General features: G+C 46.6%; 1 protein-coding gene across 5 annotated transcripts in view; it reads left to right on the top strand.

Moving 5' to 3' along the window:
• The window catches only part of CSTPP1 (centriolar satellite-associated tubulin polyglutamylase complex regulator 1), a 235,178-nt gene that overhangs the window by 204,545 nt on the left and 11,366 nt on the right, over positions 1–19,267 (top strand). For all 5 annotated transcript variants that reach the window (XM_054439689.2, XM_054439690.2, XM_054439688.2 and 2 more), the window contains one exon: positions 4,516–4,600. In XM_054439689.2, coding sequence (XP_054295664.1) covers positions 4,516–4,600 — 85 coding nt within the window. The remainder of the gene's footprint in view (positions 1–4,515; positions 4,601–19,267) is intronic.

The following is a 19,267-nucleotide window of genomic DNA, read 5'->3' as shown; positions in this document are numbered from 1 at the left end:
ATTTGGACCCGAACAATCTAACTCCAAAGTCCGTGCTATTAACCACAATGCTATGCTGTGCTGCCTCTGGAGAAGATAGGATCAAGGGTGTAAAATACCTCTGGTCTGGAGTCAGCCACACAATTGGTGAAACTAGTGCAAGGCTTAGAAGAAGAAAGTTTAGCAGTCTGACCACCCACAAAAGCAGACACACAAATTTGTGGAGAGTGTTCTGATTTTGATCTTACACCAAAGCCTTATTATGTCTTTGCCTTTGAACTTGCAGGACCTACTGGCTGACACTCTTCTAATTGTGGGGGGATTTCTAGAGAAGGTGTCTACTGATACACAATACTTACCTCCTCTGCACCTGCCAGGTAGAAGAGTGGCTGGCAGGTGGGTGGGGATGAGAGACCACGGTGTGGCCACCAGCACAGTGGTCCCCCAGCCCACGTCCTCTGGCCTAACTGAGGCTGCTGTGCTGGAGCCTCAGTCTTCCCTGTTGACAGTAATTAGAACTTTTCAGACTCGGTTTCTTATGTGGAAAATCTCAATTCACTTGAATTGTCTCCTTGATCCAGTTCATCTGGAGCTATTTAGTTCCTGCAGTTACTTTGGAGGGGAAAACAAGCTCTTAAGCCTCACACATTATAGCTGATAAGATCAAGGTGCTGACAATGTTAGCTGGGTAGGCTTTGGAGCCAGACTGCCTGGGTTTGAATTCCAGTTCTACCTCTTAAGTGTGCACAATCTGAGTTTTTGTGTCTGTGAAATGAGGATAATAGTTGTGAAGATTAGTGAGGTGACATATGTAAACCCCTTAGAACAGTGCCTCCCCAAGACGAAGTGCTCAATAAATGTTAGCTGTGTTATTGTTAAGCTCCTCCTGCCATCAGCCTCCCTTCTCTCCCTCCCAGCCTGAGATCTTGCTCAGGGAAGACAGGTCCCCTTCCTCTCCCCTACCCTGGACCCTCCTCTCCTTGCTCACCAGCTTATTTCATCCCTGTAAACTTTCTCATCCTCATCTGTGAAATGGGACTGGAAATAATGGAGTCTACTTCATAAGGTAGTATGCTGTGAAGGCTAAGTGAGTTAATTTTTTTAATTTTTTATTTTTTTTGGGGGGGATGGAGTCTCACTCTGTCACCCAGGCTGGAGTGCAGTGGCATGACCTCAGCTCACTGCAACCTCTGCCTTCTAGGTTCAAGCAATTCTCCTGCCTCCGAAGTAGCTGGATTACAGGCACCTGCCACCATGCTTGGATAATTTTTGTATTTTTAGTAGAGATGGATTTTTGCCACGTTGGCCAGGCTGGTCTCGAACTCCTGACCTCAGGTGATAACCTGCCTCGGCCTCACAAAGTGCTGGGATTACAGGCGTGAGCCACTGCGCCCAGCCTAAGTGAGTTAATTCAAGAGCTGAGCACAGATCTCCATGACTACTCACTCTCTTTACAGTTATTGCTGGAGCACAAAGGGCTGCGAGAAGGGCCTTTGAGATCTTGGACAGTTCTAAGAGCCAAAGGGCCCAAAATAGACAGGAGCATTAGGGTGAACTGGTGCCCAAATGCAGGCCGCAGAAGCTAGGGGGACTGCTAGCTTGTTCATCATAATGGGGAGCCTGGAACAGAGCAGGCACATGAGAATAGGAAGTGAGTGGCCACTGCAGGACAGTGTTCAAAACGGATTTGGCTCAGGCAACCCAACAGAGAACTTTCAAGGCAGAAAACTTTTAGGTGTTTAAGTGTCCAAACTCAGCAACAGCCAGGCTCATGCCTGTAATCTCAGCACTTTGGGAGGCTGAGGCGGGAAGTTCAAGACTAGCCTGGGTGACGGCACGAGACCCCGTCTCTACAAAAATTTTTTAAATGAGTGGGGTGTGGTGGCATATGCTTGTAGTCCCAGCTACTTGGGAGGCTGAGGCGGGAGGATCACTTGAGCTCAGGAGTTCGAGACTGCAGTGAGCTATGCCACTGCACTCCAGCCTGGGTAACAGAGTGAGGCCCCCATCTCAAAATTAATTAATAATTAATTAAAATTTAAAATAAAAAAAAACTCAGCAACGAATACCTTCCTCCTCTCTTCTTCTCGCCTCCAGAATTTAAAAACAGAACCAAAACAAACTCCCATTGTTTGATGTTACTAAGTTCTAGACATTCTGCTAAGCACTTTATAGACATCATCTCTCTTACACTTGACTTTAACCCTGAAAAGTGTCAGTATCACTTGCATTTTACAGATGAGAAACTGAGACTTAGAGAGATTAAGCAATTTGCCCAAGATTACATACCTGGTGAATCGCAGAGCCAAAATTTGAATCCTAGCCTATGGAGCAGAAAGGGAACAAGCTCCCATATGCCTATCAGTGTTCTGATTTTGAAACAAGTCTTACCACTCATAGTTCTCTCAATACCCACTGTACAACAGCTGAGGAGTGTCTCGAAGTAGCAGAAATCATCTGCCCTTGACATTATCTGGTCACTACTTCAGTAGAATTAGAACTCCTCTCTCCACATCCCAACACAGAGTCTGCGTGGAAGAATAATAATAACAACTAATAGAACTACTCTCTCCACAATTAAAAGTTGTTTATTTGCTTGCATTTTCATTAATCTATTTATCTGACTGCTGTCCTCACTTAACATTTAGAAGAGTCAAGTTCCAGAAGTGGTGAGCAGGATGTATTGTGTTTTTCCTATTTTTAAGAGCTTTTGTTGTATTAGAGAAGCAGCAGTGATTTTTGGAAACCATTCTTCTGTCCTTGGAAGCAAATATTTGAAGTACATGAGTTAGAATAATATCAAAAACCTGAAGAGGGCCTAGGGTCTAGAAACCAGGAAGCTAATGTTGATTCCTAGCATTGTCTTTCTTAATTAAGTAACTCTCTCTCTCATTTTTTCATTTTCCTTCATTCTGTTATCTTCCCAAGGATATTTTGTAGGTAATTTGGGGGATAAATGTAAGTTCCTATGAAACACTCTGACTCTCCCTAAGAATGCTATCAGATATATCCACCAAAGTTTAGCCCAGAAAAGCACGATGATTCAAAGATAGAACTTTCCTTTTACTCCCTGCCCTGCCAGAAATCACTCTTCTCTTTTCTCTACATGGGGAGTTCTGGAATGAGAATAAAGTGGGAACACATTAGATTCAGTGGCTTTTCTCCCTTCCCTTCGCCTTTTTCCTCACCCCAAGCCTGAGACCACGAGTGGCGATGACTCCCTCCCTTGAAGAACAAGACCTCCTGCCAGGCTATGCCCGAGGTCAGGCAAGTGGGAAGACGAGAGTGCCACAAAACCATCTTGATCCTTTGACCTATATTGACGCTGAGTCTGTTCCTTTGGTGTTTCTGACTTTGGCAGTGTGGTTAGTCAAACTCTCTGTCCCCACCTTGAATTAAGCTTTGATGAAAAAGTACTAGGAACCCAGGCCTTTCCCTGGAGATTTGGGGTTTTTGTCTTGGAAAAGCATCAACCAAACTAACAGGGGCAGGAGATCTGGATTCCTGTGGCTTGGGCTAACTTAGGTCCAAAGAAACCAAGTGCCTATGATGATCATCTTCATTCCCCAAATGTAGCCATGCCCTCTGGATTCTCTCCTCTCACTCATCCTCCTCCCAATTACGCAGGCTTCCGGGTGGATTGCTCTCACTTTAGCATTACCAGGCCCTTCCATATTTGAAACGCTTTGATATATGGTAATACTTACACATTCTTACTCCTTGGCTGATCTAAAATCTTTTGCCTTCAGTACATGCAGCAACAAAATAACTTAAGCATCAGTGTATTTCTTCTCCCTCAGGATCCTATAAATTTCTCTGAGATTCACCTCTCTGGGTTCTCTGCTGGACCACAGAGCCTCATCCTGGCTCACCTCTCCCAAAGCACAAAGCATTGCTTCTGTATATCAGGAATCATTTGGTTGCCTTGACTGTATATCTTGGACCTTTGTCTTGGCTTCCTATAATAGGATGACCAGAATTTGTGTTCAGGCGTTCAAAAGAGGCCAGCCTGCTGCAGTACTGGATGACAGAGTAATGAGGTCTGTGGGTTTCTATGCTATACTCTTCTCCCTACACAGCAAGACTGTTTGCCTTAGTACTGCTTCCAGATATTCTGTGGATGGTCTTTGGGCATGTGGTGGGAAATGTTACCATGCCAGAGAATTTCAGCAGATTTAACCGGCTTTGAAATGACTTGTTCTTCCAGATTTTTATATACAAGGAAAACCAAACTAAAGATGGCTGATGAAGTTGCCTCTCTTGTTTGCTCTCTTCACCCGACCAATTTTCATACCAGTGAAGCTCCTTTGGTCAAAATGTTGTAACTGGATGCCTCCCACCCTGGAAAAGCTTTGTAGAAATACTGATCTTAAAATCTCACACCTGGAGGTTAGAGACTAGCATACCCTTAACACTGACTTCCTTTTAAAAGACCAGCTCTACCAAGACCAGGTCTGAAACTCATGAAATGAACAAAAAGAGGGCAGTGACTTGAAACGCAGAGACCTAATGTGTTCCTCTCCATTTCCACTTCAGATTTGCTGACCATGAAAGAATATCACTGTTTGCTGCAATTACTGTGTCCTGATTTCCCGCTGGAGCTCACTCAGAAAGCAGCCAGGTACGTCTCCTGGACTCTTGAAACCAACTCAGCTCTCTGTGGGCCACTGCTTCCTAGAGAAACCTGAAGTGTATACAAATGAAAAAAAGGAGCATTTAGGGAAGAAACTGGCAGTGGGAGAGGGGTCTATTTGGGATGTGCCCCAAAACATAATACATTCTGCATTTCTAAAGGGAAGCGAAATGATCCTTTGTGGTTTCTGTGGGGAGCCTCAGGGTCTGAAGATAGAGTTGGAGGGTGGTGAGATGAAGAGGCAGAAAAAGCCCAAACCCCTCCAATCCCCCCCACACACACACCCTAGAGGATATTCTGAGAAAAGAGGGGCTGCATTTGTGTGTTTTCACACTACTGTAAAGATACTACCCAAGACTGGGTAATTTATGAAGAAAAGAGGATTAATTGACTCAAAGTTCCGCGTGACCTCAGGAAACTTACAATCGTGGCGGAAGGCAAAGGGGAAGCAAGGACCTTTTTCACATGGTGGTGGGAGAGAGAAGTACAGGCAGGGGAAATGTCAGATGCTTATAAAACCATCAAATGTCTTGAGAACTCACTCACTATCACAAGAACAGCATGGGGGAAACTGCCCATGTGATCCAATCACCTTCCACCAGGTCTCCCTCTCAACACCTGGGGATTACAACTCGGGTTGAGATTTAGGTGGGAACACAAAGCCTAACCATATCAGGGGGCAAGGGTTGGCAGTGACTTGTGATGAAGAGAGTTGAGGTTGGGGACCGGAAGGGCATAAAGGTGATAAAGCCCCAGTTGAAGGAAAGGCACATTATATTATTTATGCCAGAAGAAGGTTTTCAAGATCAGTCCAGAACCAGGACTTGGCAGAAATAGTTAGAAGCCCCTAAATTCTGTGTTGGGTTTCACCATCATTCACAATTTTTAACCACATGAGGTAATTGGACTATGCCTCAGTTAACTTTTACTTACTTAACTCAAAACCTGAGCTAGGCCAGACACGGTGGCTCACGCCTGTAATCCCAGCACTTTGGGAGGCCAACGTAGGCAGATCACCTGAAGCCGGGTATTCAAGACCAGCCTGGCCTACATGGTGAAACTCCATCTCTACTAAAAATACAAAAAAATTAGCCAGGCATGGTTGCGCTTGCCTGTAGTCCCGGCTATTCAGGAGGTGGAGGCAAGAGAATTCGCTTGAACCTGGGAGGCAGAGGTTGCAGTGAGCAGAGATCGTGCCATTGCACTCCAGCCTGGGCGACAGAGCAAGACTCCGTCTCAAACAAACAAACAAACAAACAAACAAACAAAAACCTGAGCTAGGGTTGCAAATGGACGTGCAGCAAAAATCATGTTTATTGAAGAATGCCTACCTTCCCTAAATCATATTGATTGAATGCATTTGCCTTCATTGTTCTATTTAAATTTGTTTACCTTAACTATCTCACCTAATCCTTGTAAAAACTGTTACTTCCCTTTAAAATGATCCTTTGTGGTTTCTGTGGAGAGCCTCCAGCTCTGAAGACAGAGTTGGAGGGTGGTGAGAGTATTAGGCAAACAACAAAACACACACACAAATACATACCCACACTCCCACACACACCCCTAGAGGATATTCTGAGAAAAGAGGGGGCAAGGGTTGGCAGTGACTTGTGATGAAGAGGGTTGCAGTTGGAGACCAGAAGGGCGTGAAAGCAGCTGCGCGCGGTAGCTCATGCCTGTAATCCCAGCACTTTGGGAGGCCGAGGTGAACGGATCACCTGAGGTCAGGAGTTCGAGACCAACCTGACCAACATGGTGAAACCCTGTCTCTGCTAAAAATACAAAAATTAGCCTGGCGTGGTGGCAGGCACCTGTAATCCCAGCTACTTGGGAGGCTGAGGCAGGAGAATCACTTGAACCTGGGAGGCAGAGGTTTCAGTGAGCCAATTGTGCCACTGCACTCCAGCATGGGGGACAGAGTAAGACTGGATGTCAAAAAAAAGGGGAGCGTGAAAGTGATGAACCCCAATTGAGGGAAGGGTACTGTTACTGCTCACTTCACTGAAGTGGGAACTGAGGCTCAGACGGGTGACAATGTTGTGCGAATATACTGATAGCTTGTAAGTAGCAGTGGCGGGACTGGAACCACAGTCAGCCTGAACCCAGAGATGGGGGATTGGGAGCACAAGGAGTCTCCTCATGCTCCCACCTCCCTGTGTCATGGCATCATTTCTGCTTTGTGGTTTGACCCACTGAAAACAAAGCTGCATTGGCTGCACTGCACCAAGAATCACCTCGCTCCTTTTGAAACGTGCCAACCAGCTCCTCTATTGACTTGGAAGATGGGAACTCCATTGCTCCCAGTGACAGACACCAGCCTCACGGTGGGGCATGGTGTTCTGCAGCTAACAGCTCATGACCTACTTTTGCTGGTCATGTGCAAAACCTGTTTAGTGATCACATACGCAAAATTTTGTAGGTTTTTTCTCCCTCATTATTCAGTGGATAATTTTCTTTCCTGATGGCAACTGGCCACTGGTAAAAGCCGCAGTTCAGGTTTTATAATTTTAATTTATCTGCTATCCAAAGGAGATTTGGATATTTTTTTTCTTCACTGAAAAAAAAAAAAAAGTATGGGAGATTATCTCTTGTAATTTAAAAGCAGCCAAATGGAGTTAGCTTTAAATTTCCATGATCGTTCCCCTTTGGGCAAAAATCATTTTATTTAAAAAAAATTTTTTTGTTTGTTTTCTTTGAGACAGAATCTCACTCTGTCACCCAGGCTGGAGTGCAATGGTGCAATCTCGGCTGACTGCAGCCTTCACCCCACCTCTCCCTGGGTTCAAGTGATTCTCCTGCCTCAGCCTCCTGAGTAGGTGGGATTATAGGTGTGCACACGATGCCCGGCTAATTTTTTTTTTTTTGTATTTTTAGTAGAGACGGGGTTTCACCATGTTGCCCAGGCTGGTCTCAAATTCCTGACCTCAAAAGATCTGCCCACCTAGGCCTTCTAAAGTGCTGGGATTACAGGCGTGAGCCACCACAGCCAGCCTGGGCCCAGATTGTTTTAAGGAATATTCAGCCCCAAAATCTGGGAAGATAAACTCAGCATCCTTAAAGACTGAACTTAAGGCCAGGCATGGTGGCTCATGCCTGTAATCCCAGCACTTTGGGAGGCCAAGGCGGGCGGATCATGAGGTCAGGAGATCGAGACCATCCTGGCTATCATGGTGAAACCCCATCTCTACTAAAAATACAAAAAAATTAGCTGGGCGTGTTGGCGGGTGCCTGTAGTACCAGCTACTCAGGAGGCTGAGGCAGAAGAATGGCATGAACCCGCAACAACTATATCCTATATTCATTTGTTCATTTGTTTATTCATCAAATGTTTCTTTTTAACAGCTTTTTGGGAAACAATTCACATACCATACACTTCACTCATTTAAAGTATAAAATTCAATGGCTTTTAATATATTTCCAGAGTGGTGCATCCATTACCACAGTCCATTTTAGAATGTTTTCATTACCCTAAAAAGAAATCCTACACCCCTTAGCCATTACTCTTCAGTCCCCACTCCACCGTCTTCCCCAACCCTAGGCAACCCCTAATCTACTTTCTGTCTCTATAGACTTATCCACTGGGCATTTCAAATAAGTAGAATTGAGGCCAGGCACAGTGGCTCATGCCTGTAATCCCAGCACTTGGGGAGGCTAAGTGGGGAGGACTGCTCAACATGGTAAAACCCCATCTCTACCAAAAATACAAAAACTTAGCCAGGCATGGTGGTGTGCGTCTGTGGTCCTAATTACTTGGGAGGCTGAGGTGGGAGAATTGCTTGAGCCTGGAGGGCAGAGGTTGTAGTAAGCTGAGATTGTGCCACTGCACTCCAGCCTGGGCAACAGAGTGAGTCTCTGTCTTAAAAAAAAAAAAAAAAAATCAAATAAGTAGAATTGTATACGTGGTCTTGGCAAGGCATAGTGGCTCACGCCTGTAATCCCAGCACTTTGGAAGGCTGAAGCAGGTGGATCATTTGAGGTCAGGAGTTCAAACCCAGCCTGGCCAACATGGTGAAACCCTGTCTCTACTAAAGACACAAAAATTAGCTGGGCATGGTGGTGCACGTCTATAATCCCAGCTACTCAGGAGGCTAAGGCAGGAGAATGGCTTGAACCCAGGAGGTGGAGGTTGCAGTAAGCCAAGATCATGCTGGTGCACTCCAGCCTGGGCAACAGAGCAAGACTCTGTCTCAAAAAAAAAAAAAAAAACACAACCAGGCGCAGTGGCTTACGCCTGTAATCCCAGCAGTTTGGGAGGCCAAGGTGGGTGGATCACGAGGTCAAGAGATCAAGACAATCCTGGCCAACATGGTGAAACCCCATCTCTACTAAAAATACAAAAATTAGCTGGACGTGGTGGCGCACATCAGTAGTCCCAGCTACTTGGGAGCCTGAGGCAGGAAAATCGCTTGAACCCAGGAGGCAGAGGTTGCAGTGAGCCGAGATCGCGCCACTGCACTCCAGGCTGGTGACAGAGTGAGACTCTGTCTCAAAAACAAAACAAACAAACAAACAAAAACAACAGTGTTTTTTTTGTGACTAGTTTCATGTTTTAGGTTGGTGTAAAAGTAATTGTGGTTTTGCCATTATTTTCAATGGCAAAGACTGCAGTTACTTTTGCACCAACCTAATAGCACAATGTTTTCATGGTTCATCCATCTTGCTGTTTGTGTCAGTACTTCATTTCGCCAAATGTTTCTTGAGTGCTGATTTTGTGCCGGGAGCTGTTCTGCAAATGGGGTTACAGTCATGAATAAGATATAGTTCCTGCCCCTCAAAGAACTTGATTTAGAAGGGGACTGCTTAGGTACTGGTCATTGGCTGCCACCACTCTGTGACGTATGATCTTGGTTTTGATCAATCACTCCAGAATACTGACCTCTTTTCCCTTTCCCGTGATGTGAGGGAGCTTATGAGAGTGAGCCTTCAATATGCATCTTAGCCCTCTGCAGCCACAGCTTTGCATTTGCCCAGCTGTCTCTTCAGACCCTTCTGAACAATCTGATACATGAAAGCACCACAAGATTTGAGTGTACGTGGTAGAATCCTGTAAGAACCAAAAATTCTCGATACCAAGGTAGAATTGTACAGTTATTGATACCAAGGGGCTTCTGGAATGGTATTCCTCTATTTGCGGCTGGAAACTTACCCACTCCTCACCTAGAGGCCTGCTGTTTGACAGAAACCTCAGACCTTTCTGTTTGAGCAGGAGGAAGCATCGTAGCCAGTCCATATCAATAGCAGTCTGAAGGAATTATGGGAATGGCAGTAACAACAGAAGGGCCAAGGGTAACCCACATGGCACTGGCTGCAGTTAGAGATGAATTCAGAAATAGGATAAGTTTTCTCCCCGAGTATAAGCATCAAGCTTCTGTGTCAACCTCATCTCCTCCCAATGCCATGCTTTCCCCACTGTAGTGCAGCTGGTGCGTATGTAGAAAAATTGTATGTATCCCAGAAAGCATCCCCCGATTTTGTAAACTATTCTCATTTTGTCCTGAAGGTCAGGGTCCCAGCTTCCCCACACACATAGCTATGCATCTGATCAGAACTGCAAATGGAGGTGGTAGAGACTTCAAGGCAGTTACTATTGCTAGAAGAGGAACTACCCTCTCCCATCTCACTGCCAGGCTTACTTTATTCAGGACACTGAAGTCTGGGGATGGGCTGCAGAAGCAGGCTCCAGTCTGTGATGATGTGTGCATAAAAGAATGTAATCCACCGGCAGCTGGAAGCCAGAGCCTGTTCAGGGGCATGGTGCCTCCACATGCGCCTGCCTTATGTGCTGCAAGCATCATGGCCAGGCCCTGGGGCAGCAGGTGTGAGCTGGAAAAACAGGAAAAGAAAAAGCAAACAGACTTCATGACAGCAGCCAAGCCAGAGATCCCCTCCACCTCACATATTCCTGCAGCAACTGGAGTAGTTCTTTTATCCCCAAATGATCACCACAGCATCTCCCGCTCCCCATCCTCCATGGACTGGAAGCTTTCTGGATGGTTAAGAGCATGCAGTTGGAACCAGACTTCTTGAGTTCAAATCCTGGTTCCACAGTATATTAGCTGTGCCCTTGAGAAAGGTATTTAATTTCTTTGAGCCTGTTTCCTCATTTGTAAAATGGGAATAATAATAGTTGTAATGATTGAAGGAGAAGTATATGATGTGCTTAAAACGGTGGCTGGCACAGAGTAAACTTGTCATAATCGTTAGAAGTGGTAATATTAACCTTGACCTAGAAGAACACAGGCCCCATGGCATTAGAAAGATCTAGTGTACATCCCACCTGTGCCCCATTAACTGGATGACTTTGAGGATATCGCTTAACTTCTCAGATTTTTATATCTGTAAAATGGGGATGATAATAATAATAGTAACTAACTCATAGGGTGTTTGTAAGATTTCAGTAACACCAACAAAACCATGAACATTGCTTACCACATTGTAGACATTAAATAAGTAATTTTTTTTTTTTAGATGAAGTCTTGCTCTGTTGCCCAGGCTGGAGTGCAGTGGCGTGATCTTAGCTCGCTGCAACCTCCGCCTCCCGGGTTCAAGTGATTCTTGTGCCTCAGCCTCCTAAGTAGCTAGGATTATAGTTGCCCGCCACCACGCCTGGCTAATTTTTTGTATTTGTATTAGAGACGGGGTTTCACCATGTTGGCCAGGCTGGTCTTTAACTCCTGACCTCAAGCAATCTGCCTACCTCAGCCTCCCAAAATACTGGGATTACAGGCATGAGCCACCATGCCTGGCCAGTAGTAATTTCTTGCTGTTACAGTTACGTTGGTATTATTAACAGTACCAGATTAAAAAAAAAAATGAGATGTTCCTGGGTTTCCAAAGACAATGCTTCCTGGCCTTTTTGCACTTCACAGCAATCAGAAAATAATATATAACAAAAATCTCCAGTAAAGACAAGACTTCTTGTGACTGGCCTGCAGGCTCTGGCCTCCTCCCAGCTGGGCCAAGGGGATCATCACACCTGTAAGTCATTTGAGGCCAAAGTGACAAAGGGTTGGGAAGTTCTCAAACTTGCGCATGCATCAGAGTCACCTCCAGGGCTTGTTAAACCACACATGGCCAGACCACATCCCCAGAGTTCAGTAGGTTTAGGGCGGGGCTTAATAATTTATATTTCTAAAAAATTCCCAGGTGATACTGATGGTCTGGGAAGCACACGTTGAGAACCGCTGATTTAAAGTATTGCCTGCCTTTTTTTTTTTTTTTTTTTTTTGAGATAGAGTCTTGCTCTGTCACCTGGCTGGAGTGCAGTGGCGTGATCTGAGCTCACTGCAACCTCCGCCTCCTAGGTTCAAGCGATTCTCTCGCCTCAGCCTCCCAAGTAGCTAGGACTACAGGCACGCACCACCACGCCTGGCTAATTTTTGTATTCTTAGTAGAGACTGGGTTTCACACTGTTGGCCAGGATGGTCCCAATCTCTCGACCTTATGATCTGCCTGCCTCAGCCTACATAAATTATGGATCCATAAAGCTGGGATTACAGGCGTGGGCCACCGCACCCGGCTGTATTGCCTGCATTCTTATTCTGGCTGGGCATGGTGGCACACGCCTGTAATCCCAGCACTTTGGGAGGCCGAGGCAGGTGGATCACTTGAGGTCAGGAGTTCGAGACCAGCCTGGCCAACATGGTGAAACCCCGTCTCTACTAAAAAGAAACCCCATCTCTACTAAATACAAAAATTAGCCGGGTGGGGTGGCACCTATGGAATCCCAGCTACTCAGGAGGCTGAGGCAGGAGAACTGCTTGAACCCGGGAGGCAGAGGTTGCAGTGAGCTGAGATCGCGCCATTGCACTCCAGCCTGGGTGACAGAGCAAGACTCTGTCCCCCCCAAAAAAAATTATTTAAAAAATTTTATTATTTTTTGAAATGAGGTCTTGCTCTGTCACCCAGGCTGGAGTGCAGTGGTGCATTCATAGCTCACTACAGCCTCAAATTCCCAGGCTCAAGTGATTTTCCCACCTCAGCCTCCTGAGTAGCTAGGACCATAGGCACGTTCTGCAAAGCCCAGCTAATTTTTTATTTTGTAGAGATGGGGGCAGTGATCTTGCTGTGTTGCTCAGGCTGGTCTCGAACTCCTGGCCTCAGGCATTCCTCCTGCCTCAGCTTTCCATAAATTATTTTATTTTATTTTATTTTAAGATGGGGTCTTGCTGTGTTGCTGGGGCTGGACTCAAACTCCCAGACTCAGGCAATTTTCCTGCCTCAACCTCCCAAGTAGCTGGAACTACAGGTGCACACCACCACACCCAGCTAAGAACTTTTTTATAAAGAATTCCTACAAATTGGTTGGGCACAGTGGCTCACGCCTATCCCAGCACTTTGGGAGGCCGAGGCGGGTGGATCATCTGAAGTCAGGACTTCGAGACCAGCCTGGTCAACATAGTGAAACCTCCTCTCTACTAAAAATACAAAAAATTAGCCAGGCATGGTGGCGGGCGCCTGTAATTCCAGCTACTTGGGAGGCTGAGGCAGGAGAATCACTTGAACCCAGGAGGTGGAGATTGCAGTGAGCTGAAACCGTGCCACTGCACTCCAGCCTGGGCAACAAGAATGAAGCTCTGTCTCAAAAAAAAAAAAAAAAAGAATTCCTACAAATCAATAAGAAAAAGATTAAGGATCTCAGTAGAAAAATAGTCCAAAGATATAAACAGGCAATGCACAGAAGAACATTAGTAATAAACCTTTGGGCATATTTTCATGCCCACACTCACTAGTAATCAGGAAACTCCCAATTAAATTGAGATACCACTTCATACCTATCAAACTGGCAAAAATTTTAAAGTCTCATAATACTAATATTGGTGAGGATGTGAAACAGTGGGAACTCTCATAAACTGTGTGTGGGAGTGTAAATTGTTACAATTACTTTCAGACAATTTAGGCAAATTTTTAAAATTCAAGAGCTACTCCTGAGAATAAGGAAACATGCAGTATTGTTTGTAATAGCTGCCATTGGAACAATCTGCACATCCCTCTGCCAAAGGAAAGAATAAAGTGTGGCATATTCATACCATAGTTGTGGAATTCTTTCCAGCAGCTAAAATGAATAGCTATATATGCATCAATCCTGATGAACCTCAAAATATCAAAGTTACAAAATGACATAGAGTTTAAGAAAAAGCAAAACAAAGCTATATAACGTTTTAAGAACAGACATTTGCATGAGTTAATTATAGTATAAAGATATGCAGAGGAATGCTAGACCCCCAAGTTTTAGTAAATCATGGTGATCCCCCAAGGAAGAAAGGTAGAGGATAGGATGAGGGAGGGGTGCACAGGTGGCTGAAATGGTATCTGTAATGCTGCATTTTACAAAGCTTTTAAAAACTGAAGCAAGGATAGTAAGACGTTATGGTCTGATAAAATTGGCTAGTGGGGACACAGGTGTTTGTTACGTTATTCTCTGTAGTTTTCTGAGGTTCTAAACATTTCCTTTAAATAAAAAATGATGGGGGGATTAGGTAGAGGGCAATGAGAGCAAAAGCATTTCAGAGAAAGTAAGCGGCATGGAAAAGAAGCTAGGCTCTCACCAGTGATGGCCTGGAGAAACCAAGAGAAGCCAGTAGGTCTGGAGTTTGAGGCATTTGAGGGCAGAGGGAGGGAAAGTGGGGCTTTACAGGCCATACATTGGGTTTGGGTCTTTATTCTAAGGTCTGTGGACCAGTTCACCCCTAGCTCTCAGGCTTCTTGGGAGGTTCCAGAGTAATGAGGCCTTCAGGCTCTCTACAGGGAACCAGCAGCATCCAGGCCAAAGCTTCCAGTCCTTCTGGGGGCAGCTGCTCTAACAAACACTCAGGCTGGGAGAAGGGAAAGGGGCAGCAGGAAGGCTTCATTACCACGAGACAGCACAGAGTCCACTCTTTCTTACCAGAAGTGGCTGCAGGTGGTCTCGGAACTGTGACTAGCATCAGAGAGGCCTGTATTTGAATTATAGCTTTTTCGCTCCTAGTTTGTAACCTGCGTCAGGTTTCTTAATTCCTCTGAATGCCTGCGTTCTCCATAAAGATACTCACTGAACTGACCTCATAGGATTAATACAAGCAGAAAATGAACTTATGGGTGTGTAGTGCTGACAGAGTAAGCCCTTAGTGAATATTCACTATTATTATCATCACCATCATATTGTTTCCCACACCCTCTGGATCAAGCGTCTTAGGCATTTCAGGGCAAGTAGGGTTTGGGGTACCCTGGAGGTGCAGGCTGGAGCCAGGGCAGAGCAATGACCTGGACACCCCACGCCACTTCAAGGGCCTAGGCTAGAGGCAGCTTGTGTAGCACGAGTGTGCCTCCAACACAATCCAGAAGAGGAGCAACCCTCAGGAAATGGCCCAGGACACCTTTGTAGCAGCCTTTTTCCTCCCACCTGGAGAAGGTAACCAGACATCATGTCATCGCTGCTTCTCTCATGGCCCTGACATTCAAACAAAAACCCTAGAGGTGCACTGTGAGCCCAAACAGACATGGGGACACCCTTCAGCCACCCCATGACTGACACCTTGACCTGGGGACACCCTTCAGCCACCCCATGACTGACACCTTGACTTGGGGACACCCTTCAGCCACCACATGACTGACACTAGTCATGTGACCTCCTCAAAGAAGTCCAGTCATGGAAAGTGGCTCTTCTTTCTGGCCGTGGCTGAGGGCTGGCTTCCCCCAAAAGTAAACTGGAAACTAGATCGCTGGCTTCTGCCTGAGACCTCTGCCTGGTGGATGCTGGCAGCACGCATTTCCTCTGGGCTCTGTTTTTATTTGCTCTTTTGGGCTCTCCCAGCACTTTAAACCAGATAGAATATACTTACTGATTACAGCCGGCGCTCATTCTGAGCGCCTGTTAGACACTAGCATATATAACCTCATCATGCTGACTCTCCACAAGAATCCTGGGAAACAGGAACTATGATTATATCCTCTTCACAGATGAGGAAACTGAGGCTCAGAGGGAAACTGTCACTTGGCCAGTGAGTGGTGGAACTGGGACTTAATCCTGGGGTCAACTAATCCAGAACTTCAGGAAAACTGGTACAGCCCATGCCACTAGACCAGGGAAACTGACCCTAATTAGGGGTGAATAGGAAGTTGGCAAGTCATTAGGTTCAGGCTGGAAGCTGTTGCTTCCTTGGCACCCTTAGAACACCCAGCCAGACTGCCTATCCCAGCTGCTGGAAGTCAGCAGGGGAGGGAGAAAGTGGCCAGTCTCTCAGACCAGCCACGTGCTCTTTCTCCACTCCAGTTGCCTGTCCTAGGCTCCACCCCACACGGTTCTGCTCAGCACAGCCTGAACCAAAGTGCCTCTACTTCTCCCCCAGAGTCCCTCTCTCTAGCCCGGAGGCATGGCCCACAAGGGTCCCTCCATGATCCAATAGATTTGTGCAGACTCTCACTGGCAGCAGCTCCCTGTTGGCTCCACTTCAAAGCAGGGGCGGCTGGGCACCTCCAGGTGTCAGAAGCAGCTGGCACGTTAGCAGAAGGCCTCTGGCAGGAAGGGGTGTTGAGCCAACTGCCAGCAACTGGAAAACAGCACATGGGGATGACCTCGTCTCCAAGAAGATTCTTTCCCAAGCCCTCTGGGAGTGGCAATGAGCTTGAGTTCAGAAGGAAGGAGCTGTCTGTGGGGATAGAAGGGTTGCAGGCAAAGGCAAAGAGGCAAAGACAGACCAGGAGCTTCCTGCTTGCCTTTTCCCACAGTTCTGCTGAGATTCCAAAGCAAGATGCAGATGCCCACAGCTAGAAAGATCCCATAGGTGGGTTAAAGACACAGATGCCTAGAACTTTCATGGTCTCAGCATTCATTTGGAGACGGACAGCACAGCATATGGTGTGATTAAAAGCACCTTTCAGTGAGTCTTCTGCAGCCATAGACCTCTGAACATCAAACTGTCCCCCCACTAGATTTAACACTAACAGGAGGAGCTGTTAGTTCTGTCCACCCTTGGGACAACACTGTCAGAGCTGGAAGAAGCCCTTTGGGAAGTATGAGCCTTCAAACTTCTGCTTGAACATTTCTGGCAATACACATCTCATTCCTTTACAAATCAGCCACAATCCTAGAACTAAGCAGCTTGAAAACGTCTCTAGAGCTAAACTCTAGATCCCCGTGGCATCTCCCCAAGAGGCAGTCCTTTGAGAGTTGGGTCTCAGCCTTCACTTCCTCCCTAGTCTTCACTTCTAAGCAAAAGATCTAAATGCAGTCATTTATCCAGTATCCTGGTTTTAGACTCTTCTCCAGGACTCTAGTTTACTCCCCTTAAACGGACTGTCCAGACCTGAAAGTAGTAGTATTTGAATGACAGCTCTTTTGCTCCTAGCTTGTAACCTTCGCCAAGTTTCTTAATCCCTCTGAATGTCTGCATTCTCCATAAAAATTCTAAGTATCTTTATGAGAGGGATTAAGAAACTACTCCAGGTGTCACCTGGCCAGAGGAAAAGGGGACCATGGCTTCTCTCACTCATTTGTTCATGCATTTCTTCATTCAACAGACATTGACTGAGTGCCTACTATGTGCCAGACACCATACCAGAGTCAAGCCACAAGCAGGGAGACAGAGGTGTCACTTGGTAGATCTTATGTTCCCAGGACAAAGACAACAGTGTGAGGAGGTTGCCGAGAAATGCAGAAGCCAGTAGCAGGGGGGCCTATTCTAGGCTGGGTTAGAAAAGGTGCTTTCCTCTTTCACCTTCCCCAAGAGATGCTGTGGAGGCTTCAGCCTGAGGAATACGGAGATATCCGGTAGGTGAGGAGGAGGCATGGCGGGCAGGGAGCATCATGGGTAGAAGGGACAGGGAGCATTATGGCTAGAGGGACAGACTTGTCTGGAGGGCATGAGTAAGGACAGCTTCAGGGAGGACGGAACTAGTGTGGCCAGAATGCAGTGGGGGAGTCGAGGGAGGCAGGGGGCAGATGGAGCAGGCTCACAGGCCAGATCCAAATGGGGGAACGTGTCCTAAGGGCAATGGGAAGACTGTGAAGGTTTTTTTCTTTTTTCTTTTTTTTTTTTTTTTTTGACATGGAGTCTTGCTCTGTCATCCAGGCTGGAGTGCAGTGGCGCAAGCTTGGCTCACTGACATGGCCACCTCCCAGGTTCAAGCGATTCTCCAGCCTCAGCCTCTCAAGTAGCTGGGATTACAGGCATGAGCCACTGTGCCCAGCCTGTGTGAAGGGTTTCCAACACAATGGTAAGATGGCCACATTCACATTTTAGGAAAATCTTTCTGACCACAGGATGGATACTCAGTTAGAAGAAGGCTCACGCCTGTAATCCCAACACTTTGGGAGGCCTAGGTGGGCAGATCATGAGGTCAAGAGATCAAGACCATCCTGGCCAACATGGTGAAACCCCGTCTCTACTAAAATACTACATGCCTGTAGTCCCAGCTACTCGGGAGGCTGAGGCAGGAGAATTGCTTGAACCTAGGGGGCGGAGGTTGCAGTGAGCCTAGATCAAGCCACTGCACTTCAGCCTGGTGACAGAATGAGACTCCGTCTCAAAAAAAAAAAAAAGCAAGAGGAGTAGTTGCAGGGAAACTGGGTAGGAGGTCACGCCATCCTCAAGAAAAGAGAGGTTAAGGCTGGGGGTAGGATGGTGGCTGTGGACGTGGAAAGAAGTAGACGGATTCAAGAGAAATTTCAGCAATAGCATTGATAGGACTTGGTGACTGGTTGATTGGCTTGGGGCGGAGGGTGGAGGGGGTGAAGCTTCCAGGATGTCTAGTATGCCCCACGTTTCTGGTTGAGGAGAGTCATAGCCAGTGTTGCTGTTAACACAAGCTCAGATCCATTTGGCTTTTTAAAAGGTAGCCAGTCTTACTGCTTGCAGTCGAAAAAAAAACCCTCAGTCCTTTATACATGTGCTGCTGGGATCCAGCCACGTGTCCCTCAGAAAGAAAGCCCTCGCCTCTGTCTGCGCCCCCTTCACTCATCCCCTACTCCCTCCTGCTCGGCATATGTTTCAGCTCCCCAGTCTCTGAGCCTCAGACTCTTCATCTGTAGAATGGAAATAACAATAAGACCCACCCGTAGGATTGTTGTAGAATAAAATTTAATTAATGTAGTCAAATGCCTTAATAGCCTGCAATGAGGTAGGGTACTCAGGAAAGATACCTGCCTCTACAGGCGGATCACTTGAGGTCAAGAGTTCGAGACCAGCCTGGCCAACATGGTGAAACCCCGTCTCTACTAAAAATACAAAAATTAGCCAGGCATGGTAACAGGCACCTGTAATCCCAGCTGCTAGGGAGGCTGAGGCAGGAGAATCACCTGAACCTAGGAGGTGGAGGTTGCAGTCAGCCGATCTGCACCACTGCACTCCAGCCTGGGCAACAGAGCAAGACTCAAAAAAAAAAAAAAAAAAGCTGCCTCTATTGTTACCTGTATTAAGGGCACCTGCAGGCCTGCCCTGCTCTGACAGACACTCCTACCCTCCCACGGTGTGCGCCCCCTCTTCTGCAACGGCCCATCTCCAAAGGGACTGCTGATGTTTGAGGTCAAGATGGCCCCTAGCAGAAAGCTGCAGACCACTTCTGAGGCTGGAAGGGTGTGCCCTGTTTACAGCTTCTAGTCCCATCTGTGGCTGAAAGAGGAAGATGCTAGTGGCACTCAGCATTAAGGCTTCCGCGAGGCTGCGAGGCAGGGGTAGC

This window comes from Pongo pygmaeus, chromosome 9, assembly GCF_028885625.2.
Source record: "Pongo pygmaeus isolate AG05252 chromosome 9, NHGRI_mPonPyg2-v2.0_pri, whole genome shotgun sequence".
Lineage (NCBI taxonomy): Eukaryota > Metazoa > Chordata > Mammalia > Primates > Hominidae > Pongo > Pongo pygmaeus.
The sequence above is the reverse complement of the archived record's forward strand: the minus strand, read 5'-3'. Positions and strand labels throughout refer to the sequence as shown.